This window comes from Rhineura floridana, chromosome 3 (genome assembly GCF_030035675.1).
Source record: "Rhineura floridana isolate rRhiFlo1 chromosome 3, rRhiFlo1.hap2, whole genome shotgun sequence".
Lineage (NCBI taxonomy): Eukaryota > Metazoa > Chordata > Lepidosauria > Squamata > Rhineuridae > Rhineura > Rhineura floridana.
This window is the reverse complement of record NC_084482.1, coordinates 121246964-121274686: the sequence shown is the minus strand read 5'-3', so window position 1 is coordinate 121274686 and position 27723 is coordinate 121246964. Positions and strand designations below refer to the sequence as shown.

Here is a 27723-nt window from a genome sequence, read left to right as displayed (position 1 = left end):
CTCTTTGCACACAGCCAGTAATGTACTGGCAAATTCAGAAGTCCTGGGTCCCTTCATGTTAGTCATGGCCACACCCTCTCCCCCTTTTTTGCTGTGGGATTGAGAATGAGATCCTTGTTAATGCCTTCTTCCACAACAACAGACATTCCTAGGAGCCAATAAGCATGAAAAAGGAGAGTGTTAGCTACTGAGAAGAGTCCTCTCACTGGCTAATTCATCTTCTTTCATTCTGATTGGCCCCAATCAGCAGGAATGAACAAGGAAGCAAGTTACAAGACTCTTCTCAATGCCTAACACATTCCCCTTTCATGTTGATGGGCTTGTAGGATGCTGGAGACATTGGGACCCTGCTCCCAAAAAAGTAAGGGTTCTAAGACTCCCCAAGACCCTGGACGACTACACCCCTGCACATAGCTAAAGCTCGTGATGAAGATGAAATTGGCATTTTGGGGGGGGGTAAATTGGGTAATTTGCATCAGAAAATGTTCCCTAGAAAGGGATCTAATTTAGCATGTTTATTTTACTTGCATTTAGTAAACAAGGTTTTAAAAAGTACCCCATGTTATTTTTTTTTTGTCCCAAGTATTTGACCTGAAATACTTGATGGAAAAATTAAAGCACATTTAATATGGTTTATATACTATCATGTCAACACTTTCATTGGAACACTTGTACAAATATAAAGACAATTGCATATATTTCCCTTACATTGTTTACTTATATAAAATGGAAATGGACTGCCTTCAAGTTGATCCCGACTTATGGCTACCCTATGAGTAGGGATTTCATGGTAAGTGGTATTCAGAGGGGGTTTACCATTGCCTTCCTCTGAGGCTAGTCCCCTCCCCTCACAACATATTTGCCAGCACTAATAATGGCCTTGACTATTGCTTCATGCGTGCTGTTTGAGGAATTACGCAAGTCAGCTGATGGCTTACAGACTCGCCCTTCGTACTTTGCTGGCAGTTGTGATAAATTTACAGAAAGCAGCCGTGATAACGACAGAAGACGGAGGAGACGCAAACTACTCTCGCTGGGAACACAGAATACTTGCCAGTGCCGTCGACAAGAAAAGATTGGGTAGGTAAAGAACTAGCGAGCAAGAAATTGGAAAGGAGAGAACAATTAAAGCTGCTGTTTACTCTGGATTTCCTACATTAATTTTAAGAAGAAAGGTAGCTGTATTGTGTTGAGACAGAAGCTAGGTTATCCAACTTTTGCAGTGAAATAGTGGTTATATTACTACAGATTTGTAAATAGTTTTTGATGTTACGGCTACAGTCCTATGCACATTTACTTGGAAGTAAGTAGATTGAACCCAGTTGGAGTTGCTTTTGAGTGAACCTGCCTAGGTTTATAGTACAAATCCCATACACGCCTACTCAGAACCCCATTAATTTCAGTGGGGCATCCTCCCAGATAAACAGGTATAGGACTGCAGCCTTAGTGACACTTCCAAGAAAACCTATGGGATTGGGATGTAAGTATTTTCTCCCCAATTATTCATATAGCTTTGATTTTTTTCTCTTCAGTATCAGGAGACAAGACAGAATTATGGTCAATAACCACAGTGTGTAATGTATCAAAGAGCAACTGTTATCCTCATGGTAGTTCCCTATAAATCAATATGTTCTCAGAACTTCTAATAGCTAAGCTGTGGGTGATCTGTTCCAGTCAGAAGAAAAAGGAGGCATAGGTTCGAATGGATATTTTTAATCTCAGTTTGGCATATTTATTTGTAATTTGAAAGTTAGAATATTTACTCCAAGCTTGACGAACGAAAACGATTCAGTCACTATCAAAGTAATATGGTTGTTCTGGTACTTCCTAGAGGAATGAACCCAGAAAGTGGTGTTGGAAGACTTCCTTCAGGTTCAATCTTGTCATCTATGCTTTCCAATACCAATGTGACACCCTGGTAGAGGTCATCAGGAGGTTTGGGCTGAGTTGATGTTAGCATGCAGATGATACAGAACTCTCCCTCTCGTTTCTACCTGCTAGTCCCAGGGAAGTTGTGGAAATCATGAACAGGTGTCTGGAGGCACTTTGAGATGAATGAGGTTAAAACATCTGAAGCATAATCTGGATAAGAAAGGAGTGTTGTTGGTTGGAAAGATTGCTATGCACAGATTGGCAATCTGTGGAATTAATTTCTACATTATGTGGTGGCAGCCGCAACTTATATTTTAAAAGGTCATTAGACAAATGCATGGGGGTTAAGAATATCAATGGCTACTATTTGTGATAGCTTTATATTACCTCTAGGATCAGCATGCCATGATTATTGTAGGGGCCAAACATTTTGATAATACTATGCCCAATACTGTGCATGCTACATTGGCTGCCAGCTTGTTTCTGGGATCAATTTAAAACCCTCATTTTCACTTTTAAAGCCTCAAATAGTTTTGATTGTGTTACATTAAGGACAAAGCTGCACCCATACAAATCTGCCTGGTCCCTGAGAAATTGTCTCAGATTTCCTTTTTAGCCCACATCAAGGTTCATTAGGTTGGCAGACACCTGTTGTTATGTGCCTTCAAGTCGATTTCGATTTATGGCGACCCTATAAATCAGAGATTTCCAATAGCATCTGTTATAAGCCACCCTGTTCAGATCTTGTAAATTCAGGTCTGTGGCTTCCTTTATGGAATCAATCCATCTCTTGTCCAGCCTTCCTCTTTTTCTATTCCATTCTGTTTTCCCCAGCATTATTGTTTTTTCTAGTGAATCTTCTCAATATATGTCCAAAGGCAGACACTAGAAAGTGTATTTTCAGTGGTGGCACCACATTTCTGGAATTCTATCCCTTGATTTATTTATATTTAATTTATTTATACATAATTATACAGCCAGAAGTGTGACTGTATACTATAGCCAGCATGGATTTTTCACATTCTGCAATGTTAAATTGAAAATACCCCCATGTCATTCTGATGCTTCCCATAAACTCATTTCAAAACAAAACCTTACAAAACTTATACTCCTGAACTCAGAAATGCTTGCTTAACAACCCTCTAAATTTTCATGGCGATACACAAAACAGTCAGAGAGAATCGAGAGTTCAAAGTCTAAAAAGAGAGAAAAACCTCAGAGCCCTTTTGGACTTTTTTGACAGAGTTCTCATAATCTGTTGAAATTCATTAAAAATTATCCATGTTCACAGCGGACTTGTAATCCTATTACTGACCTTTCCCCATACTCTGACCTTCATCTTTTGTAGTTTAAAAGTTAAAAAAAATGACTGGCTGATTTTTAATTAATTTAAGAAATTTTGCATTGGACCTAATGATAGTGTCAGGCATGCTCAGTAAGAACCAACTGTCAGTGTTCTAAAAGTCAGACTCACAGCTGCTGGGCTTGGCTAATCAAGGGGCCACACCCACACCAGACTTTGATTTCACTTCAGACAGTCATGGCTTCCCCCAAAGAATCCTGGGAAGTGTAATTTGTGAAGGGTGCTGAGAGGAGACTCATATTCCACTGACAGAGCTCCAGTGGCCAGACTGGTTTAACAGTCAGCCACTCTGATTGAAGGTCTGTGAGGGAAAATAGGAGTCTCCCAGCAACTGTTGATGCACCCAAAATAGAAATAGAACATAACCTCCAATTTGAAACACAAAAGGCCGTCTTCACCATCATATGACATTGACCAATAAAAAGGCTTTGAAATTTGAAGGCACATAACAACAACAAAGCACCTATAGAGGCGATTAACTGCAAATTTTCAGGTGGGTAGCTCTAGGGGATTTCATATTAACCACCTTTAAAGGTTGCTTTAAAAAACCCTATAGAGGGGGCAGACTGCCAACAGCAGTTGTGAGTGAGGGAAAAATAAAAATAGTATTCAATATTAATAATATTCACTGTAATTAGCCATTGGAAATAATAAGTCTTGACCCAGAATGCTGGCTAATATCACAAGGTTTGGCTAGGTGGCTAATAATAAAAATGTGTAACCACACAAGCTGGCTGTTTATTGTTTGTGTGTAGCAATTGGATAATAATAATGATAATAATGATAATAAATTCAGAAAGCTGTGGCTACATATGCCCACATTCTTAGCAATAAGAATAGAATAAAATAAAGAATACAGACAACAAACTTCTTTTTAGAAAATGTAAATAAGGATGGGTCTGGAATTGATTGGGAAAGAATAGAAAATATACACAAGCTGAACAAATGCCAGCCAACTTCCATCAAACATTTCTAAGAGACAGAACTTACACAAGATTTCTGCATTTTAAGACGTTAGCCCTTCCAAGCATTGTAATTGGAGAACGCTGGGTGGGCTAATAGCACTCTAGCTTTCCTCCCTCTCTTCCCACCCTGGTGTTCTCCTGATATGATGTTGTGATTGTTCCATTTCAGACACATTCTATCTGGATTCATTATAGGCTGTTTTGCGTTACAGATCTGTACAGATCTCTACAAATTGATTTGGGATTAGCCAGTGTGCTCTGTAGAGTTTTGTAGGATGGGGTAGATATTAGCTCGATTTGGTTTGTGATTTGTACAAATCCAGTTCACAACCCTACTGGAGAGGGAGGAGAGGAATTGCCTCTAATCATTGTTGATGAGTCAAGCACCATTCAGTCTATGCCCTTGACTCAGTTGCAATCACATTCCGCACAGCAATTACAATGGAAGTGTCAGGTAGAGAGGGATGGGGGAAACTGTAAGCAACAACATATTGCAGTTTGAATTTGAGGAAATGCGAGAGCCCAGAAATAGTTCCCTGAGGAAAGTTGCAAGGATTTCCTGTAAGAAAGGACTAACAACAAGCATTATTTTAAGTGCAGGGACAACTGGAAAGGTCTTTCAGATGTTGGCAGGGATTTGGGGAGGGAAGCAGCTAATAATGGGAAGGCCAATACTGGCTGAAGATGTATTGAGAATTACCAGCCAAAATTAAGACAGGCACCTATAGTATCATAATGGTTAGGCACCTACTAATGCATTTTTGTTTAAGAAGGCTTTCCCTGAGGTGTGACCCAATCATTTGTAGATGAATTGCACATCTCCAGAAATGGTTTTCTTTTTGAGAATTTGTGGATATGGTTTTATTTGGAGTTTATTGAAATGATTTTTAGTGTATATATTTTTATGTTTTATTTTATCTTTTACACTGCTTTTACGGCTTCATGCAATGAAGTGGTTTATACATTTGTTAAATGACATTAAAACAGCAGAACAAGTAGCTGTATTGGACAGAGGAATTGATAAAGAAGAGTTTGTAATATGTCTAATCTGTTACTGTGTGCTAGCATGGGATAGTTTCATATTCCTGTTATAGGTTGAAAGGAGCCAGCCAAGTTACCCCTGACTTGAATAATCCCAAAATAGGATTTCAATCCTTGACTTTTAGAGAAATGTATGAAGGGACAAGGTGAAGGGTCCAAAGAATGAACATTCCCAAGTTTATTTTATTGTTTGCTTAGTAAGCATGTTGCTTTTCTGGAAGCAAACTGAGTAGCTAGTATTTCTGAGAAACATGGCTATGTTAACAGGGCCAGCATCAGGCATGACTGGAGTCTTGGGCATTAAACTGCCCTGGGGCCACATTGTCATGCTCCCCTTCCACCCCTTCCTGATGCAGGCGGCACAAGCTTAAATAGGCCTGCCTGCCCCACCTACCTCCTATGTCATTGTGTCAGCACACAAGATGGCGACAGCAGTTGTCAACCACTTAGGGATGCCCCCACTGCCATCTTGAGTGATGATGGACATGTACACACAGCAAGCTAGTGCGGTGACACAGTGACGTGGGAGGTAGGTATGGCTGTCAGACTATTTAAGTCTGCCACTGGCTGCAGGAGGGAATGTTTCCTGGGAGGGTAGAGGTCCCGCTCCACGATCTGTGCCAGCATCGGGTTGCTGGCCCCCAAGATCCAATCCTGGCGCAGTTCATGAAGTGGGACCTCCATCCTCCACTGTATGTTAACATCCAGCCTGTATGTTAACATGGAGCAACACTATGCAATTGGCATTGATAAAAGCAGCATAGTGGGCAAAGGGACTTTGGGAAATAGGTCTTTTTTTTAATCAAGAAAAAGAGTTCAACAGGATTAGGTCCTCATCCACCTAATTTAGCATGTTTTAGCAGATGTTTCCACAGCAGGTTAGTTTTCCCTTTTCTTTTTTTGAAGTTTATGTTCTAGAAGATGAAGGCAAGTGAGAAACCCTGCAGCTGAGAAAAGAACTATCAGCAGGCAGAGAGCATTGCTCAGGAGAACCTAACATTGCCACTTCCTGTGTCTTCAGGGTTCTTTCAGATAGTTTTTGGTCCAGCAGATAGGCCAAGCCGGTTGCAGTTTTCCCTGACCTTGTATGTCTGTCAGGCTTGCCAACGCCTTTTTCCTGATTTAGGGATATGTCAGATGAAGTACTTTGAAAATCCCTGTTCTGTAATCTGAAACTATATTAAAGATCAGAAAACTATGGCTTCTCTACTAACCCCGTGTTGTCCAGATTGGGTGAAATTCTGAATTAGAGATTAAAATTGGGAACATATAGAACATATTCGATTTCTAATAAAAGGGCTCCTTCTGTTCATAGATGAGACAAATTCAGTGAAGGGTCCTGCCAGCAGAACGGAAGGCAACTTTCACCAATTTCCTTTTCTAGCTCTCGCTGCTACTTCTTGTGCTGCTCTGGAGGGTCTCTCAGTTCTCCAGAGCAGATTTACAGGGGACACCAGGGAGAAGGGGAAGTTGGCCAGAATCACCTCACTTGCCCCTCCTCTGGCAGGAGTTATCACATGAGCAGAATAATCCCTACTAGCGAAGGATATTAGCACAAGGGTAACAATAACTCTCTTCAAAAATTAATGTCAGGGCACTTTCTACCTCCTGATAGCAAAGCTTCTTGGTGCTGCCTGCTGTGTTGCTGGGTAGCTGACATCTAGCATGTGGATGTGAGGATATTTGCTACTTCTGAAGAGATGAATGACATCAATCAGCTAAGAAGAAGTGTCCGACAGATAGCTTAGGAATCCAAGCAATTCGATCTGCTACTCTGATAAACTGCAGAAAAGTACAGAATCTTCATTTCCTTCAGTATTAAGATACAGCAAACTATGGCAATCCCAGTTCTAAAGTGTTGTATTATAAAGTGCTAAGCCTTCAATAGGTGGAGCAGGACCCACTAGTAGGCTGCAAATTGACCCAAGGTGGTTGCATTGTCACTATGCATATAAATGGTAAAAATTAAGAAGTGGGTTTCCCAAACAGTTGTTTGAGCTGCAGCTTGGTCTTCTTGGGTTTGTTTGTTTTTTTATCATTAATTTTTATTCAAATTTTCAAAGACAAGAAACAAAACAAAACAAAAACAATTAAACAATAAAATAAGATGTTGACTTCCGATTTGTCGCAGATCAGTTATAGGTCTACAATATATAACAATCCTATCTCTAAAATTATATTATAAAATCACTTTCCTCCAGTAGTTATCTTAATTAATCATCAAATCTCATAAACATTATTTTATTCTTTCCACAAAAAGTCAAAGAGAGGTTTCAATTCCTTGAGAGATATATCTTTCAATTTTTCTCCAAATAAACATATCGCTTAATCCATCTGATTCAAATCTGTTAGGCCCAATAATTTCAATAACCATTCTTCCATTATCTATATTAATTCCATCTTCCATCTTCAATAATCCTGTTAAGTCCAGTAATTTCAGTAGCCATTCTTCCGTTATCAGTATCCCATAATAATCTTGTTGTCATAGCTATAGTCCAAGTAAACATATCAATTAATCCTTCTCGTCAAATCTGTTAAGTCCAATAATTTCCATAACCATTCTTCCATTATCAATATTAATTCCATCTTCCATCTTCAATAGTCCTGTTAAATCCAGTGGTTTCAGTATCCATTCATCCATTATCAGTATCCCATGATGATCTTGCTGTCATAGCCATAGTCATATAACAAGAGTCTGATGGGAATTTCCCCCATCACAAATATGTCCTTGCCATCAATTCTGAATATGTTGTTGAAATATTGTTGTAAAGTCACATCTCTGCTCTGGGTGCATCTCTGCTCTGTCACATATTTGTAGTTAATTACATAGATTCATTCCAGTCAAGAATTCTGAATATGTTGCTGAAATATTGCTGCAAAGTCATATCTCTGTTCTTCTTTTTTACAAAATGCACTGGCTCATCTCTTAAATTTCTCCACTGTCACATATCTGTAGCCAACTCCATAGATTTTTTCTATGTCAAGCTCCATCACATCATTCCAGTCCAGAAAATTATCCAAGACATTGATAACTTTACCACCAAAATCTTCATTAATTTCTTCAGAGACAACGTTGAATTCCAAACAGTAAACTTTATTTCTATCATCCATAAACTCCAAATCTTTTTCCAGTTTCACATTTGTTCCAATCTCCAGGGCTTGTAGCTTCCCTATCCCATCAAACTCCTCTCTCACAGAATCCACTATTTCTTTAAGCTCCTGCATCATTTTGTTAAATTCAATTTTCATCTCCTGTCTACCCTGTCTCAGGGTTTGTTTCGTTATCTCAATTTCACCCATTATTTTCTGAAACATAATTTCTTCCATGGTCTCAATCACTTTTCTGGTTGTCATTCTTAAAACCACAAAAACAAAAATTATTTCAGCCACAATTGGGTTAATATTCCAGGCTTGCTTTTATCAGTGTAGACAGTACAGCCTGCCTTATCTCTATGTGTTCAGGAATACAAAACAAACTTAGTTCCCAACATCAAAACAATTAGTGGCATCCTGAACAAGCATATTCGTCAAAATGAAATAGACCAAAAAAAAAATTTTTTTCCCCCTCCTCGAAATAGAAATCCCTCTTCCGTTGGTATCTTTAGAATGCACCTCCAGGACAGCTTTTTGCGATAAAAACAAAGATAAGCTTTTTCGATTTCTTCTTAATTTCGTTAGTGAAAGAGAAAAGCCATAACTCACCTAGAAGTTCTTCACAGCTGATTCATTGACAAATCTCTTTTTTGCTGCACCAGTTTAAACCAAGTGAAAAAAGAAAATAGAAAGAAGGATGCTTATCTGCCTGTTAAAGTCCGTTTTTCTTTAAAGAAAAGATAAACGTGTCGCTGTAATCAGCTAGAGCTTGATGGAAGTCCGTCCGGCATTGCAGTTTGAACCTTCTCTCATAAATAAATGAAATCCAGTCCTCCCCACAAAAACAGGCTTTGTGGTTAATCTCTACGTTTCTCCCTGACCGGGAGAAAATCTTTACCAGTCAAAAAGAGCGTTGTGACTGATTTTTAAGCTGAAAAAGCTTCTTCTGAGACGAGAGCTCGACTCAGAGCAGCACAGGCAAAGCAACCCTTCCCGGAAGTCGGTCTTCTTGGGTTTGAAAAGTTTAAAGACTACAGGTCTAATGAATGGTTGCTGTTTTCTACAAGCCTAACCTAAAAGCTTTCTTGGATTACTTTGAAGTGGTGTTTATTGGGTGGTGGGGGAATCTCTGGATAGTATTGTACAAGTCATTAGTCAGGTTTCAGTCTGGATGCATGAACAACAAAGGCAAAATATTATAGTGCTTTCCTACAGCCTTGATAATAATCAGCATCTTATCCCAAGAAAATAACCTCTTGCACAATCTCTGTGGTGATATTTGCCAAACTCAAGACTGGAGGAACAGAATAATGTATTTCAGTTATGCACTGAAATAGTAATTCTGAAAGTAATATGATATCTTTGATTCTTTGAAAATATGCCTGATTTTGTTATTTGCTCCATCCTTACTTTTCCATTGACACAGAAGAGACTCCAAATGTTCAGGATTCACAGATGGAATAAAGCACTTCCACAAAATCAACTACTTAACCCTTAAATTGTTCTTTACATTTCTCATGTCTCTGCAGTGACATGACATTGGTGCTCATCATATATGCTCAAATGCAGAGCTTGGAAAAGTTACTTTTTTGAACTACAACTCCCATCAGCCCCAGTCAGCATGGCCACTGGATTGGACTGATGGGAGTTGTAGTTCAAAAAAGTAACTTTTCCAAGCTCTGCAAAGTGTCAGTGTTGTCTAATCTATGTTCTATATTTATATCAGCTTCTAGTATAGGAAAAGCCATGTCCAAGGGGAACCTTGGGAGATGGAAGGGGGGCTATCAATTGATAATGAATGTTTGAGATGGAGTCTAGTAATAGAAATGGATAAATATGGATATGAATGTGTTCTTTGTGAAAGCTGCCATAGTTTTGCCTAGAAGGTAATGGTAGGTAAGGGATGGTTGACTATTGCAAGCTGTCAGATGTTAGCTTTTCAGTCATCAGGTTCACTGACACAAAGTGGATGTGAATGGTAGCAATGGAGCAGGAAAGGCTCACTTCTAATATTACCAGACTCCATGCAGTATTATGTAAGAAATGTTAACTTTAAAATATAAGGACAACTTAACTCCTTAATCACAAGGGACTTTGAAGGGGAACTTCCTCAAGACATTTTTATTTATTTATTATTTGATTTATATCCCGCCCTTCCTCCCAGCAGGAGCCCAGGGTGGCAAACAGAAGTGCTAAAAACACTTTAAAACATCATAAAAACAGACCTTAAAATACATTAAAACAAAACAGCGTTAAAAAGATTTTTAAAAAAGCTTTAAAAACATCTTTTAAAAAGGGTTGAAAACATATTAACAAGCAATTCTAACAATTTTCTATTTATGATGATGATATTGTGTACCTTTTAAAGGATGAGGCTGTTTCAATGAGTATAGGCTATTTCCAGGCGTTTACTAGTTTTAATGTAATCTAGTAAACATGACATGTCATGAATCTTCACCTTCAATCTCTGTTTAGCTTTAATTTGCATATGCAATTGGTTTGCATTTCAGATGATGAAAGAAGATCCTAAATGCAGTGAACCTGATCCTAGCAGACACCAGACACAGATAAAGGTACCTCTCCCACAACCTCCCGTGGTACAATTTTGCAGTTCACAAAAAAGGTGCCAAATTTTAAAAAGCACAGAATTCAAGCCACAGCTGCAAAGGAAGATTTGTTGTTTCCTTTTGAATTCAGTGCTTTACCTGCCCCACATCTGATGTCACATGACATCAGGTGATGGACAGGTGGGCATGGCTTGGCTAAACAGCCTCACAAACCAAATGGGGAGGTCTAGTGGGCCAAAGGTTCCCACCCAGATGCTTGTGAAATTCCAGACTAAAGACAAGGAGCATCTACAATATTACTTGGTTAATTTTATCTTTCAACAAGCCCTTTAAGTTGAGACCTATCCCAGTCTGTGTTGGAATTGCTTTTTAATTTTTTTTAACAATATGTTTTTAACCCTTTTTAAAAGATGTTTTCAAAGCTTTTTTTTTAAATGTTTTTAAAGTTGTTTTGTTTTAATGTATTTTAAGGTCTGTTTTAAAGTGTTTTTAGCACATTTATTTGTCACCCTGGGTTCCTGCTGGGAGGAAGGATGGAATATAAATCAAATAATAAATAAATAAATTTGCCTTTGACCTGGATAAAGTCCTTGATAATACAACAAGAACAACCTGGCCTTGAGTGGGAGACGAGCTAACACAAAGTTAATAGTATAATGGTTAAAGCAGATGTTTACTGCTTAGTTCAGAAGGAAGTTTGTAGGTCATTGATAGTGCTAGTCAAATGGCCATAGCATGCGGTATGGGTGTTAAACTGCTTGCATTACGTATTGACACACATAATTAAAATGCAGCAGTGGGGAGACATGAGGGTTTAATTTGTTTTCCTCTCCAAAATTCACATATCTAATATTGTATGTTGTTTGGCACCAATTGAATTTCTGTGACTAAGCTGTACGGGTCAGCTTAGAAGTAAGTTCCGTTGAGTTCCGTGGTATTTATTCCCAGGTGTGTACGTATAGGAGTCAGCAACGGATTCTCAATTAGGGCTGGGGGGTACAACCTTCCCAGGTGTCTGTTCTCCAAAATGATTAAAATCACCTCCAAGCCATAGCTGAACCTCTCTCATGCGCCCCATGTTCATATGCTTACATTTCTACTTACTGAAGTCTGAGAAACTTCCTGCAGTTGTTTCTGTTTGTCTCCTGTGGTGGCCAATCTGCTTTCTGCACTTCACAGCCAATCACAACACATCATACCTAGAGCATTTCCTACCCACCTCCAAGGGGGGGGGATGATGTTTTTAAAAAGCTAAGTAAAAACTCTCACATAGAGGGAGGAAAGGGTTAAGTAGGGCTGGAGGATTTTAATTCAATTTATCCCTTTATGACCTTTTTTGTTAATATAATGCATTTTTGTATTTTATATTATTTTCACCAATATATTAATTTTATGCGCACTTTCCCCTAATACATGCATGTTTGTAAACATTGGTTGGTTGGAAAACTGTATCACAAAATTCCCCACACCTGCTTTATTAGATGCTGAATTCTAGGCATACTCTTGAATAATAATCAAGGCATCACTTCCCTTCATCCCAGCAATACTAGTGTTTTTTTTATCACTGTTACCATGCCAGGAAAAGCTTTGTGTCTGCTGAAATAAAAACATCCCAAATAGGACCAATAAAAAGGAAGCAGCCCTAGTTGCAGCTCTGTACATCCCATAAGCCATTTGGAAGAAAACAGATAGTGCTGAAATTCAGGCTGTTCTTTCCAGAGCATGAAACTGCAGCTTTGACAGAACAAGGTGCTCTGGCCTCCCAGTGAAGAATGTCAATTATGTCAACATTTTCAAAATAGTATGTAACTTTTGAGGAGTATTATTATATCCCTATATTCTGTGCTGCTTATTCCCTCTATTTTTTTTATTGATGGTGGAGATGTTCTTGTTTACCATTTGTTATTCTCAGGCATGGAAGTTCTGGGACTCAATCAAGATCGCTGCCTTTATACTGGGCCCTGGCCTGCTCATGTTTGTTGCATTCAAGAACTCAGTCACGTGGTAAGGTCACTGGAGCTTAATCATGGTTTGAACAAATGATTCTAGGAAAGTGGCAACCAACATTGCCATTGGATCACTTTGTGTTTCAGGCACCTGCAGAAATTCTGGGGAGCCTCTGGCTTCTTCTGGCAGACCCAGTGGGAGAATCTGCACCACCTACTAGGGGGAAATGAATGGCTGATTTTTTTATTAGGTGAGTTGCTGTGAAATGAAGTCAGATCCTATAAGGCAAAATTCTACGCTATCTGTGAAGGTGAATAGAATAGAAAAGCATTATCTCAGTCCAAAGGTTGGGGATTTGCTCCATTAAACCCCAGTTTACTGCTAATATAAGGTGGGCACAAAATTAGGCCAGCTTGCCTAAATGACAAATATGTGCTGCCCTATTCCTCCTCTCACCCACAACATCCAGAGCTGTGTTAAGTGACTATTTTTTTACGAGTGTGAGGCTGTGGCCAAAGACCTCTGTATTTGTATTTACAGTATGTAGAGTACCTAGTCGCCTTGCAGCATTTTCACAATTACTAAATGACAATAACAGTCCAGATATGTTGCAAAAGGGGGAAGAGGATGAACAGTAATTAAAGCCCCTCACCCGCACCAGCAGTAGGGACAGGTTCTGTTACCTAAGTAGGATAACCTCAGTTTCATCATTTTAGCTTCTAGTGATAGTTCTGGTTTAATTTGTTCTAACACCCAATTATTTGTCTTTTTCGCAGTCCATGATATCCACAAAGCTCTCCTCCAACACCACATTTCAAATGAGTTGATTTTTCTCTTACCCACTTTTGTCACTGTCCAACTTTCACATCCATACATAGAGATCGGGAATACCATGTCTGAATGATCCTGACTTTAGTGTTCAGTGATACATCTTTGCATTTGAGGACCTTTTCTAGTTCTCTCATAGCTGCCCTCCCCCGTCCTAGCCTTCTTCTAATTTCTTGACTATTGTCTCCATTTTGGTTATTGACTGTGCCAAGGTATTGTTAATCCTTGACAAGTTCAATGTCCTCAAAACCTACCTGAAGTATCTGCCCTATAGGTGGCAATAGTAAGTCCCTTCTGCTTATCTGTTACCATAACTCTCTCTGAGCCAAAATCTCACCTAATCACAGGGGTTTCTCTTTCTCCTGTATCCATTCACTAACCCACTCATATTGTAACACAGGCACTGCTGTAGTCCCTGGCCTTGTTTTCTGGAGCTTCAATGGAATCTTGATGGTAGCCGATGTGACTGGGAAGCCAAGCTTCATTACACGATACCGCATTCAGTTGGGGAAGAATGACCCTGTAGGTATTTTTTCCACAGTTGGATTGAATATAGCCCAGTTTTTGTTTGTTTGTTTTGAGAGGGAGGTGGTGATTCCTCCCCACCCGAGAAATAGCATTTCCACCACTGTCAGGGGATGCATTTGATAGTTTAAAAAGATTGAATTTGGATTGTCTTCATTCTTCTCTTTATTTTATTTCTGTTTCACATGCCTCCAGGGAGGTATAGAAGATCCATCTTCCCTTCCTCAGCTCTGTGAAGTAGGTTAGATTGAGGAGACAGTGACTGGCCTAAGGTGACTCAGTGAGCTTCCAACTCTCTGCTTCGTCATGAACATAGGTTGCCCTATTCCTGATCTGACACACTATCCACAACTTAACCATCTCATGGGAATAAAGAAGTGTGTAGAACTCGAGCGAGCCCTGTTGCCAGATACGAGCAGTCATGTACTTTGTGGAGCTAATGGGGCTGAGGCCGTACATACAGAGAACTGACAACCATTTCCGTGATGGCAACTGCATTTTCCCACCATTCACAGCAATGGAGGTGGTTGTGATTGAAACACGGTTTAGTCTCTGTACCTCCAACAGTGAAACTACTACAGATGAAGTAGAAATTAGATGTTAGCTTTTCTTAGAAAAGATGTGGAGGGAGCCAACTCCCAAAGAGTATAAATGAAACAAGAATTGCCTTTTGCTGGTAGAGGCAGAGCAATCATGATTCAGCAATCAGCACATCTATGCTTGCTGGTGAGATGAATTGCAACTGTTATGCAGTAGTCCTCAAGTAATTCATAACTGAGCCCTAGATGGAGGCTAGAAATTTTATTTCTCATTGAAACATGTACTAATCATTGTCCTGAGTCCTTGCAGCCATTTTAACCCAAGTATTTCTAATTTATTTATTTATTATTTGATTTATATCCTGCCCTTCCTCCCAGCAGGAGCCCAGGGCGGGATTCATTTCTTCATGAAATGACTCGCTATCCAGCCCACAGAGCCCATGAAACTAGTTTAAAAGGGCTTTTAAAAAACAAAATGGCAGTACAGGATCCAAGGAGTTATGGTAGGTAGTGGGATTTTAATTGTTTTATTGTTGAGCAGCAGACCACAAATGCAGGGTCACCACAGGCCTTTCAAGTCTCCTAAGCTTTGAAAGGAATTCCTGGAACCCAACAAGGGTAAAAAGCAGCTGGGGTTCTCTCCCCTCTGCTCCGTTCCTGTAACCAAAAGGATGGAGATTCTGAGGGGCTTGGTGGAAGACAGGAGAGTTCTAGGACAGTCAATGAGGGAGACTTACCTCGAAGTTTATGGGTTAACCATTGCTTACAATTCTCTCTCTCTCACTCGCTCCCCTCTGCCTTTTTTGCCTGGCTGCAGTGTTGTAAGAATGTCAGTCTCTTACTAGTTGTAGCCTTCTTTACATGGAGACCAGGAGTGTGTGCTCAATAGGGGAAGGAGCTATCTCTCAGTGGTACACAACACGCTTTGCTCACAGAAAGTTCAGTCCCTGACATCTCCAGCTAGAGCTGGGAAAGATCTCTGCCTGAAACCCTGCCAGTCGCTGTTGGCAATACTGAGCTAGATTGACCAATGGTCTGATTTGGTATAAGGCAGCTTCCTATGTTCATGTGTGTGTAAATGTTAATATTCTTAAATATGATGAGGAAATAAGAAAGAACCAACACATAGCTTCCTTTTAAGAGCTGTGGGACTGGGAAACAGACAGTTCCCTTCTTTCATTCAAAGTGCCTGTTCTTCCTGTTCTAGAGGCCAAGCAGCATGATAGATCTACCCTACAACTATGAAGAAGGGAAGTGCTGGAAGAACTGCTGGGGAGGGGGAAGCTTTGTTTTGGTCCAATCTCTCCCACTACCCACCCAAAGTGCAGAAATTTCCATTGAGTAGGGATATGGCAACTGCTTCAACTAGGAAGTGCATAAATGTTGGTTATGGTGACTTTATATCTGAAGTGTTGCCCAAGGCCGATGAGACTTTGACTAAATGTTTAGAACGAAATGCCTTTTTATTTGGCTGGTAGAGGGGAGGGGCCATTTTGAGCCTCTTACTGAGTAGTCAAGGGTCTTGCATAGGTCCCTTTTCAGGCATAGGAAATACTGTTGCACATTTTGACACAGGTTCATGTTGCCTCTCCCCCCAGGTTGACACAGAAAAACTGCGCAGTGCCATCCATACAGCCTTGTTCAATCATTTTTTCATTTCTCTGCCCATGTTGATCCTCATGTTGCCTATCATGAAATGGAGTGGGGAGCCATGCAGTTTGCACCTGCCCACCTTCCACTGGTTTCTTCTTGAGCTGGCCACCTTTACCCTGCTAGAGGAAATTCTCTTCTATTACTCTCATCGGTAAGGTGCACATTACACCAATGTAACAAATTGGGCTCTTTCCTGCATTGGCTTCATAATATTCTGCAGCTTACTGGCTAGTTTAAAATTCACACTTTTTAACCTGCAATTCCCATCCCTAGCTAAATATAACTAACAAGACATGATAGCATGCTCAGTGGTAATTTTTTGACTGAAGCGTAGTTGCCACAAATGCACAAGCAGTGCAAAGTACCTATAATGCTGCTGTTCCTTTCCATACCTTGTATTTTGGCCTCATACCATGGAGCCTCAACACCCACAGTTCTACCCACTTGTAAATATGACACATCTTACCTTTTGTTTCTGCTTCTTCCCATGAAGGCTTGTTCATCACCCTCTCCTCTATAAACACATACATAAAAAACATCATGAATGGACTGCTCCAGTTGGCATAGTCTCAGTCTATGCTCATCCAGTAGAGCATGTGGTAAGTGGTATGCAAAAGGTCCAGCTGACATTTGAGGAGACTCTGTTCCTCCTTTCTGCTGGCAGGGGAATACCCTCCACCCTTCAGACTGAAAAAGCTGGAGCTCATGAAATGGAAAGAACCGTAGCAGTTTAATATTGGAGATTTTCTAATTGTGAAATATTTGGTCCAGCTAGAGCAGAAAGGACCCAGGGATGGCTCTCTGTGGCCTTCCAGATGTTGCTGGAATGTAACTCCCATCAGCTCCAGCCAGCATGACCAATGGTCAGAGATTATGGGAGTTGTAGTCCCAACAAAATCTGGAGGGCCTGTAGTTAGCCATCCCTACTGCGAACCTATACAGTTCTGAACCTGTGCAGATCTACCTGTGTAGATCTGGTTCATTGTAGTCTCTTTCTGGGGTGGGGGAATTCAAGGAGTACGGAGAAAGAGATAAATGAGCACATCAGTTGTTACAGTTGTTGCCTTGACAAAATAAAATGCTGCCCTTCTCTGCGAATCTCTGTGGGTGTGCTTCCTGACAAACCCTAGCCTAGCTCTACAAAGTTCAAATGTAGCCCTACACAGGCATAAAATCCATTTGTGCGACTGCACAGACCACAAAGAATGTTGTCCTTTCCTGTAAATCTCTCCTCCAATACTTGAGGAAGGTTCCTACGAGGCGGAGGTCAGACAATTCCCATTCACTGACCACAATTAAATGAGAGATGTGCAGAAGCTAAGCGTCCACAGAAAAGAGCAGAAGATGGACTGTCAAGCCTTCTCTGCGTTATAACTGAAATAGAGCCTTTAGGCGTAGGACCCTACTTTAAGACAGGCTGAATCAGACTGAATGATTTAGCTTCTGAAAAGATACCAAGAGGTTAAGTACTGCAGTTCCAGTCCTCCTCTTGGAGACAATGGTTGACTGCTTGGGAATGTTAAAAAGGCAGTTAATTGCAGGGAGGGGAACTGGACCCCTTAGTCAGGGCCGGTTCTAAAGGTCAGCCAGGTGGGGCACTGGCCCGATGGCCTGGAGCTACAGGGGGCCCCTCAGCTGCCCCTCCACTCCCCTTCCATGATCCGTGGCCCCCCCACATCCCCCTACCTACCTGTCTGCTGTCTTTTACCATTGCCGCGGTTTCCCTAAGGTACTGAAGCTCCTGCTGCCATCTTAGTTGATGGCAGAGATGCGCGTGTGTAGCATGCATGTGTGCCATCAACAAATATGGTGGTGGAGGCGTCATCCCCTTAGGGAAACTGCGGCCTTCATCTTTGTGCGCGTACACACACACTGGGGCCCAGGGCAAGCTGATGCCCAAGGGCCCGGCATTCCTGGAGCTGGCCCTGCTTAGTCAAGCAAAAATAGTAGTCTTAATCTTATAAAAACCCTCTGCAGCACATATCTGACAGTGGCTGCCAAGAAACTAGAAGCTGGGCTTGAGCATCTCAGCAAAGTTGGTGGGAAATGGAGGGCTGGACCTGATGGGCCAAAGACCCGTGGAGAGCCAACTCAAATGGCCTTGAGGGGAACAGAGGAAGGATAATGAAAAGAGGGTTGGGAGAGCTGAAGTGATAGCTTCCTGGGGGTAAGAGTATTCTTAAGGACCTCTCTCACCCCACTGCTGGCTGTATCAATAGTGAAGAAGGGAGTAGGTGAATGTACTGGTCTGCCCATTTGAGTTGAAACAGCCTTCCCTATTGAGTCAGGTGTTCTAAAATGACTGATCTCACACTAGTTGGGTTGGGAGCAGTTTAGACAATTCTGTAAGAGCCTGTCTCTCTCTTCAGTAGGCTGTGAAAAAGTATGAGGCTCCTCAGAAAGGACCTCTCCCAACAGACCAACCTCGTTTCTATGGGGAGAATGCCTGGAGATGTATTAACAAATAGACACACAAGATTTCAGACCAAAACAAATCAATAGGTCTGTTCTCCACAGCTTCTGCAAGTTATCTCAAGGCAAGATTGTATGCCAATACCATATAGAAAGTGGAATTTGTAATTCATTGTGGGAATGACCCCAAGGGCTATATCACTGAGATTCTCTGTACTTGTATTAAACTTTTTGAAGACGGAAATAAGCCAATAACGGTCCTGGGAATAAGGTTATGTAAAACACGGCTTACACACAGTAGGCCTACTACTCTCCTGTTCCCACTTATAGACTTCGGTTGCCTCCTCCCCCCCCAGAAAAAAAGTTTATCAACAAAGCGTGAGGGAGACTGGACCTACTGGTCTTCATCAATTTCACACTGCTTCCTCTTTCCAAAATTGCTTCTTTGCCTCCTCCCAAACTACACCAAAGCTAGCCTCACCTGGACCTAGAATAGTGCATTGTGGTGGACAGTTAGCAAGGAGAGTCCAGCCATTTCAGCAAAGGAAGGGTAGAACTGGGATAACATTAAAGCATTTTTGAAGTTGGGCAGCAGGTGAAAGGAGATTTGAACCTATATACAATATGCAGTATAGTTACTTGCTGTTAACACATCCTGTGGAGCAATTAAAAAATCCCCATTATCTGCTCCCTGAATAAGTGAGAACAGGAGAGTAGTAGGCCTACTGTGTGTAAGCTGTGTTTTACATAATATTATTCCCAGGCGCTTAAAACATCAGTTAGCTTCTCAACAGTGGAACTTCAGTCAGTCTTTGAAGCTCACCAACATCTCTGTCTTCCTTGGCGGAGACTCCCTTAGGGATTTACACATGTTCACCATTATGAGTCTGTGTTTATATTCCAGGTTTCCAATACACTGCCTGTGATCACTGGCCCAATCCTCATGGGATCGCATGTTATATCAATCATGATGTGGCTCTCTCTTGCCCTTCTGATTACCTCAATCTCTCACTGCGGCTACCATTTACCTTTCCTGCCTTCACCAGAATTCCATGACTTCCATCATCTCAAGTAATTCTACTGTGTTCTTAAAAGCTACATTTCTTCTTACTTGCTCACAAATTGGGGTGTGTGTGTGAGATACATACAGCTCTGGAACAGACTTCCCTTAATTAGCCATCATTCTTAAAATCATTTCATAAAACTCAATTGCAGGATTCCACAAAATTCAACTGAAGGATTAAAACTTTCAGTGCAAAACACATCAACCAAATTCTAACTTTTAACCACAGCTATGCAACCTCTCAATTACACCTATTCTCATGCTTTCAACACGCACACACCAACCCACCATTATACTAACAGATGAAAGTACTCGAAATGTTCAGGCATACTATTTTCTGGAAAAGTACTCTTTGGAGAGGTGGGGTGAATAACAATAATCAAGGTTTTTAAAAAAGATTTTAAGTGAGCACCTTTAGATACAAAGCAGTTTTACATTACTGGTCTCATGCTGCCAGAAATGAATTTGGTATAGGCAAGCTATGCTGTTACCCTTGGGATAATGTTCCCAACAGGCACTCATGTAAATAATCTCTAAGGTTTGTTTGTGCAACCTGTGGCCCTGCATATGTGGGACTCCCAGTTCCCATCATCCCCCAGCCAGCATGGCCAATGGCCAGGGATGATGAGAGTTGTAGTCCAACAACATCTAGCGGGTCAGTGATTTCCTATCCCTGCTCTGTGGAACACATTACAATGAACATGTATCATTTGGCCTTACGTGCCAAAAATATCTATATTAAATAGCAGCCATGTTTCAGTCCCACAATGTGATCTTGTTATTTGTGTTGGCAGGAAAGCAGCAATTGGCAGCTTCTCTCCCAATGCAAATAGCAGCTTTTGTTTGTTTGGTGGGGGGATGGGGGTCAATTATCAAGGTTGTGTTTTTTTAAAAAAACCTTCCCTGCACTACATTCACAAACCTGACAGTCGCTCTTTCTCAAACATGGACTGCCTTCAAGTCAATCCTGACTTATGGCGACCCTATGAATAGGGTTTTCATGGTAAATGGTATTCAGAGGTGGTTTTACCGTTGCCTTCCTCTGAGGCTGAGAGGCCCAGGGTCACCCAGTGAGCTTCATGGCTGTGTGGGGATTCAAACCCTGGTCTCCCAGGTCGTAGTCTAACACTAACCACTACACCACACTGGCTCTCTTTCTAGAAAAATTAATCATGCAAGTACAGACTATGCACTTAAATGTGTAGTTTTGCCCAAAGTCACATCCCTCTGTTGGATGACAGACTGAGGGCTTCAAAGCATCAGTGGTATGGAACAATATGGAGGATCAAAATTTAATGATTAGGTCATGGTGGGATGGGGAGATAGCTAACCGAAGGGAAATGTCTACACTATTACAGCATGTTTACCATTAATGTATATAATTCTTTTCCTTTATTTTTCATCAGATTCAATCAGTGCTATGGAGTCTTGGGGGTGCTGGACCACCTACATGGAACAGACACATTGTTCAAGCAAACGAAGGCCTACGAGAGACACACTGTCCTGTTGAGCCTCACGCCCCTTACAGAAAGCATCCCCGATTCCTGTAAAAAATTAGAATGACCCATCCTTTATTGCAGCTTAGTTTCTTCACCATCATCCAGATAATCACAAGAATCAGGAGATGGGTTATATCAGATTTTCTAATGAGGTACACAATTGCCAAGATAATATTGTAGCAGGTTTCAAGTATCCTTTGGTAAGAGACAGAACTAAGCCTATAATGTTGTGTTCTGGTGCCCTGGACCAACTAGCCAGCTGCCCTTTGTTGCCCAGGACACAGTGCAGAATTACAAGCCCTTCAGCAAAAGAAACACGAACCCAGAGTTGTTTGCTAAACACAAAACCTTTATCCAACGCTCCAACAAACATTGCTTATCTCCTATTACCCCCCACACAAAGTGTTCAGTGCTTGTGGGCTTTATGCCCGGCCAACTGATTAGCTGCAGCTGTGTGGCCTTACATTGTTAACCCCTTTCTACCACGAGGAATGTTTCTGCAACAACCCTCAACATATAATGTGGCCTTTGATAACACTCAAAGGATGACACTCATGTTTGGAGTGCTCCATGGTAGAAGAGGAATGATGCCAACTGCTGCAGAAATGGCTGTGGTTGATCATGGAAACAAAACAGCTGGAAGCATAATAACATTATTTGCTGGAGAGGACAGGATATACTTTCAAGCATACCAAAAACCAGTTACTGTCACAGAATTCCAGGTTATGATGAGCCAGAAATTCAGCCTGACCCAACAAACAACCAAGAGCAGGTGCTCTGGGAGCATTTGGGAGCTGAAGCTAAGCAGGGTCAGGTCTGGTCAGTGCCTGGATGGGAGACTGCCTGGGAACCATATGTAAGCCGCCTTGGGTTTCAGTCATGAAAAGAAAGGCGGGGTAGAAATGTAATAAATAAATGTATCCCTAATCTTGGAGAAAAGCAACTAGTTGGCATCTTTTAGCCTTTGGACAACCCACAGTGACTCCTGAGGACTGAAATCACTCAGAGTACCAAGCTGAAAGATAAGTCCTACGCTGCAAGGCATCATATTGTTCACTGTCTTGTGTTGCAAAACATAATGGTAAAAATGGGAAAAGGGAGAAGTCATTAGAAAGCCATGCCTCTCCAAGTAACTGCTGAAGATTTCTGAGAAAGTAGAACTAATTAGCATAGCCAAAGAGCATGATGATGATCTTATGCTAGGTAAACTTGTAATTAGTATAAGTAGCTGTTTGGAATAGGAGGCAAATGCAACATGAAACCATTCTTGCCTTGTTGTCAAAAAACAATAGATGAGGTGATAAATATAAGCACTACTCCAAGCAGAACATACACAAAAGGCTCACCCTATGATAAAATATTCCTAAGCACAGCTAGCAACTATTAATTCTAGGACAAAGCCAGGCTATAACCCTTTCTCTCCAACATTTAGTTTTCTATGTGCAAGTTAATATTTTTTGTATGGAGGACCATTTAGCTATGTGACTCTACAACTAGAAGTAGCACAGATATAGATTGCCTATTAGGCTAATTTTTCATTTTTGGAGAACAGTTGAAATAACTGAGGAAATCTTGCTGAGGGTATAAATGGACATTCAACTTGGGAGCTCCATAAAAAATGTCTGCTGCATGTCAAGCCCCATCTTGCTGATAACATTTTAGGGATGCTTACCCTGTCTTTACATCATCATATCACATTTCCTAGTCCTCTGGTCCACATGTGCCATTAGTAGAAATGGTCTGATGACAGAAACAAAGAGTATGCAAACTACAAGGTCATTTGAGGTTTTTATTTTTATACATTTTTTGTATTAAAAAGGAAAAAGTGTAATTACCACAAATTACAAAGGACTAAAGCACTACTAGAATAATGAGTCACATCAGCCTAGAAAGCAGATACTCTGAATAATATTACTGTTTATAGTACAGGCTCTCATTCAAGTATTTTACCATTTCCCCCCTCTTTCCCCCCCCCATGTGATGATGATCCTAGCACATGGGTTAAGATATACATACTATTAACAGGAGATGGGATTGTGTATGGTGGGCCATATTAACAAGATCTTTTCCTCTAAGGTGATATATGGTAACAGTTGGTTTAAAATTTTCTTATGAATAAATACAGCTGAAAGTGATTATAAACACTTCTGGGATTTTGCTTTAGCAGAAGGGGCAAGGTTGGAGTACGTATACACACAAACCTGCTCAGGGAGAGCACGCAAACCAAACAAACAGATGTTGCTTTCTACTGTGATCAAGTTATCAGACATCTACACGAAACAATCATTGCATCTTTTGCAGATTGCTCATCCTAAATTTTTTAGCAGCTTAATACAGACTTCACACTAATGAAACTCCAACCCTCATAATTTAAAGCTCAGTGTTTTCTGAGTCACAGTTTCACAGGCTGGAAATCTCAACCATAATGATAGTGCACTACTGCAGGGACAAATCCAATGATGAGAGGAGGATTCAGCCATTCCTGTTCCACAGCCACACAATGATACTACAGCAGGAAGGCTTTGGTGGGCAAGAGCTTCTGCCAAGGGCATTGATATCCCTTATCGAAAGGATATCAGTGATCTAGACCACTCTGTTGTACGAAGATCTATATTCTGGGAGGGAGGACAAATAGATACAGGAACAATATAATTGAGGAAATTAACAAAAACGAGGGCAATAGAAGGCCAGACTTGGAAGAACAAAGTCTGTCAAACCACACAGAAATGGTTAAGCCCATAGCTTTTCAATGTTTCCAACCATAGGGTGTCCTCATCACAGATACATCGGTCCTATGTTCAAGTGTCTTCAGAAAGTTAAAATGTAAACTAAGAAATGTTAGAATTTATTTTTTTAAAAACCACTTTGTCCAAACCCGTGTTGTTGAGATGAAATTTCCCACCCACCCCCATAAAACCACTCGTATATGAAATTTGATTTAAAAAAAGCAACGGAGGCATTTAACAATGTAGCTACCCATCCCTTTAAAAAACCTAGCTGATTTTTAAAAAGTTATTGACAAATCCAAGTTTTAGAAGAGGATTCACATGGAGAGATAACATAGCACGGCAGAGTTTGCTGCATTAACGGATTTGATTGTTTTTGTGGAATCAATAATAATAATAAAAATAATGAGGAAAGTGTGAATGATGGTTCCCATCCCATTACTCTATTAAAAAAATATATGGCAGAGTACTGAGGTTACTGTCTCATGTGTTAACAGTACATTCAACTAGCCAACCAGAAGCAAAATGAGCAAGTACAGAACCAAAGCAACACAACAGCTGCAAAGGTGGGATAAGGAGCAGAAAGGGACAAAGAGGGATAGGACAGACAGAGCACCAACACTTAAAAAGGATTACTTTCACTGCTAATCCTAAACCAGATTTCAGACCCTCACCCCATTAAGACCTGTCCAAAGTAGGTCAGGGCATCAGCGACCCCAGATGACACAAAACTTTTTTTTTTAGATACCTCTTACCTATAATAAGAATGCTGGCTCAGTTCCCAGTGGAAAACAGCCAGTATCTCTGCTTTAACAGAAGCCTCATACACTGGGAAACGGTGGCTTCCCAAACACAATGCAACTGAAACTCTTTCAGGAGGAACCTGCCACTCCATATATCAGAACAGGATACCAAAATTCATTGAACTCAGTCCATTTTAAAAACCAAGACATAAATTGAAACAATTGTTACTATGTAGGGAATCCCTATAACATCTGTTCTTTCCCCAAAGCGTTGGGAATACTTGAGCCAGGATGAGAGAAAACTGACTGTACTAATAGCCACGCAGAAAGCATCGGCTACAGAATTACTCCCTGTTCACAGTGCAAGGTAATGAATGCCATCTTTATAGGATCCAGTGACCTTCTAGCACTGGGCAGCCTAGGCAGTATGCATGTATTAACAGCTAAGTGCCTACAAAGACATGCTGCCATCGTCATCTCAAAGTGATGCAGGAAAGTGACCAATCAAGCCTACAAGAGGCTATACTTCCTTCAGGTAACAAGTATCTTTGACTTTTCTCTTGAAAGTAGAAAAGGACTTTGTGGTTCAAGCTCATGGCACATCCAGGGACATCCAAAAAAGAATCAATATGCTATCCTTATATGCCTGTGCCAACCTCCTTTCATTCCCATAAGCTAACCGTTTCCTTAACTGATCTCCTAAACCACTTATTAAAGGCTTTTCTGCACCACCATCAACTGTTTTGTTCACCTACAGTTCTTCATCAGCAGAGAAAAGCATTGTTATCACTCAGGTGAAATACAAACTATTGCTAGCCCAATACTTCAGCACCAACCACCACTGGGTTAAAAGTACAAAGACTATTTCCTTTCTAAGAGGAAGCCTTTAAACATGCTGGTTAATCTCACTATTTCTTAAGCCTGAACACATACTCCTGTATCATAAGCAGCAGTTCCTCAATACATGTTTTTGCCTTATTCATAACTGAATGGTGATGAAACAAGGTTAGGGTCTCAATCCATTTTCCTGTCCTTACAAATTGAAATCCTGCCAAACATAAGGAGCCCAAATTCACCATGTAGTACAAGAGGAATTGAAAGCCAACTGCAGAAGTTCTGTCAATTCCATGTTAGCATGTTTCTGCTGTTGCAATGCACCTAGCAAAGCTCACAGAGGAGACTCTGCTACACCCAGTGGAGCAGTGCAATGCTCATGCCTTTTTATGGTAAGCGCAATGACAGGCTGAGGGTTTGATATAATACAGCATCACAACTGATGCAGCAAAAACTAGAACCGCAGGCCATGAGTTAGCTGCATGGTCACCCAAGACTGCTCCATGCTCATTACTAGCACGCTTGACACAGCTAAAAGGAATTAACATTAGCTAGACAAAACAGGCTCTTTTACATAGTAAGCCCTGTCTCCTCCTGTAGTACCCTAGAAGAGGAGTGATAAAAATCAACCAACTGCCTATCATCACATCCCCTGCATCCTTAAAGAAATAAATATTTGCTCCGTACTGCAGGGGATACAGTATCCCCCCCCCAACACAAGCCTCTTGGCCACACTGTTTGCAGCATGTTAAGTATGTGAGAAACAGGTCTGGAACATAAACTCTAAAACATGAGTATTGAAGACAACTCTTCTTGTCCCACACCCAGCAACGGTCTAGGATCCAAAGTGGTATAAGGTTACTCCTCCTCATCTTTCTGGCAGCAGTCTTCACACCTCAAAAAAATGATAACAGGATCCTCCAGAGCAATTTTGCTAGGTATCTGGGGGGCTGCAGTTGGGAAGGAATCAGCCTCCAGCATCATGGAAGCGCCTTCTGCTCATACATTATCAGGGAGGGAGGGAGAGGGCTGTTTGGAGCCAAGCCATGGTGTGGAAGACCACATAAAATAAGGTTTGTACCTTTTCTGCCACCACCGTTTATCTCTCTTCAGAGTCACAGGAGAAGATGGAGTGGCACAATGACCAAGTAATCTCAGATCTCCCCTATTAAAATCTCTGGCTTGCAGAACAGGGATAGTACATTAGGGATATAACAAAATGCAGCAAAGCATGTTGTCAGAAACAAGTTCTCTGTACGCATATGCTTCCATCTTCACTGAAGTTCACTTCTATAGCTCCAGTATCAGCTGCTTTTAGATATCAAGAACCATGACGGCATACACTGAATAGTCTCAGACTTAGTTCCAGCAGTTAACCCAAGAGCAGCTAAGTCAATCATGGTGCTTTGTATAAAGTTGTGTGACACAGGATGAGTGGACATGGTTCCAATACATGAAGTGATTTCATGATGCAAGACAGTCAAGGTGTCGGCAGCTAGAGTAGAGTCTAAACACAGCTGGGTCCTCCGTGGCTACATGGTCAACCCAGGGAAGGCAGGCAGGCAGGCAAGCATACCAGTAATCAAGAGTCTACAGAAAGGGAAGGTCTGCATAGGAAAGTTAACACTTAGCAAGCCACCTCAGATTTGGAAACCAACACACACACACACAAATCCCACCTTGTTTGCGTTAAAGCTCATTTCTCTGTACACACATTCTTCAATCAAATATATTAAAGAGTAAGGAAGTGTCCCTGTAGATCTTCTCTGTGCATTACCTATTCCTGGCACATCTGCCTGCCTACCCTGGGATAGGAAGAATTTGTGAGATCAACAGGCCAGTTCTTGTCCTGGCATGCCCTGGTGGGAGAGGGAGGAAAATGGCAGCGCACCTGGAGGTCTGAGTGAGGCAATAGCATGTGTAGTTGGTGTAGCAGGAAGGACACTGGAAAAGTTGACACATTTACATCAGCATCAACTACACAATAGCAGAAGTCTTAGGCTGAAGTGCTCCAGTACCCCCTTGCTTCAGAGGTAAACTGTCTAGGAGGTTT

At 41.0% G+C, this 27723-nt stretch overlaps 1 protein-coding gene across 2 annotated transcripts; it reads left to right on the top strand.

Moving 5' to 3' along the window:
* Positions 1 to 957: 957 nt before the first annotated feature.
* On the top strand, positions 958 to 23509 carry LOC133380382 (fatty acid hydroxylase domain-containing protein 2-like). 2 transcript variants are annotated; one of them, XM_061617535.1, is made up of 9 exons: positions 958 to 1080; positions 10845 to 10907; positions 12814 to 12905; positions 12995 to 13098; positions 14077 to 14198; positions 16339 to 16544; positions 16887 to 16992; positions 19710 to 19876; positions 21275 to 23509. In XM_061617535.1, the coding sequence occupies exons 2-9, from the start codon at positions 10845 to 10847 to the stop codon at positions 21429 to 21431; spliced, it is 1017 nt and encodes a 338-aa protein (XP_061473519.1). In that variant the 5' UTR covers positions 958 to 1080; the 3' UTR covers positions 21432 to 23509. The 2 variants fall into 2 exon arrangements, with proteins under 2 accessions (XP_061473519.1, XP_061473520.1); XM_061617536.1 differs by lacking the exon at positions 10845 to 10907 and having other exon boundaries at positions 959 to 1080.
* Positions 23510 to 27723: the final 4214 nt, after the last annotated feature.

Excerpts from the sequence above, each read along its gene's own strand:
- LOC133380382 (XM_061617535.1), top strand. The coding sequence starts at position 10,845 with ATGATGAAAGAAGATCCTAAATGCAGTGAACCTGATCCTAGCAGACAC. Across the intron at positions 13,099-14,076 it reads ATGGCTGATTTTTTTATTAG|GCACTGCTGTAGTCCCTGGC; the intron begins GTGAGTTGCTGT and ends ATTGTAACACAG. Across the intron at positions 16,545-16,886 it reads CTCTTCTATTACTCTCATCG|GCTTGTTCATCACCCTCTCC; the intron begins GTAAGGTGCACA and ends CTTCCCATGAAG.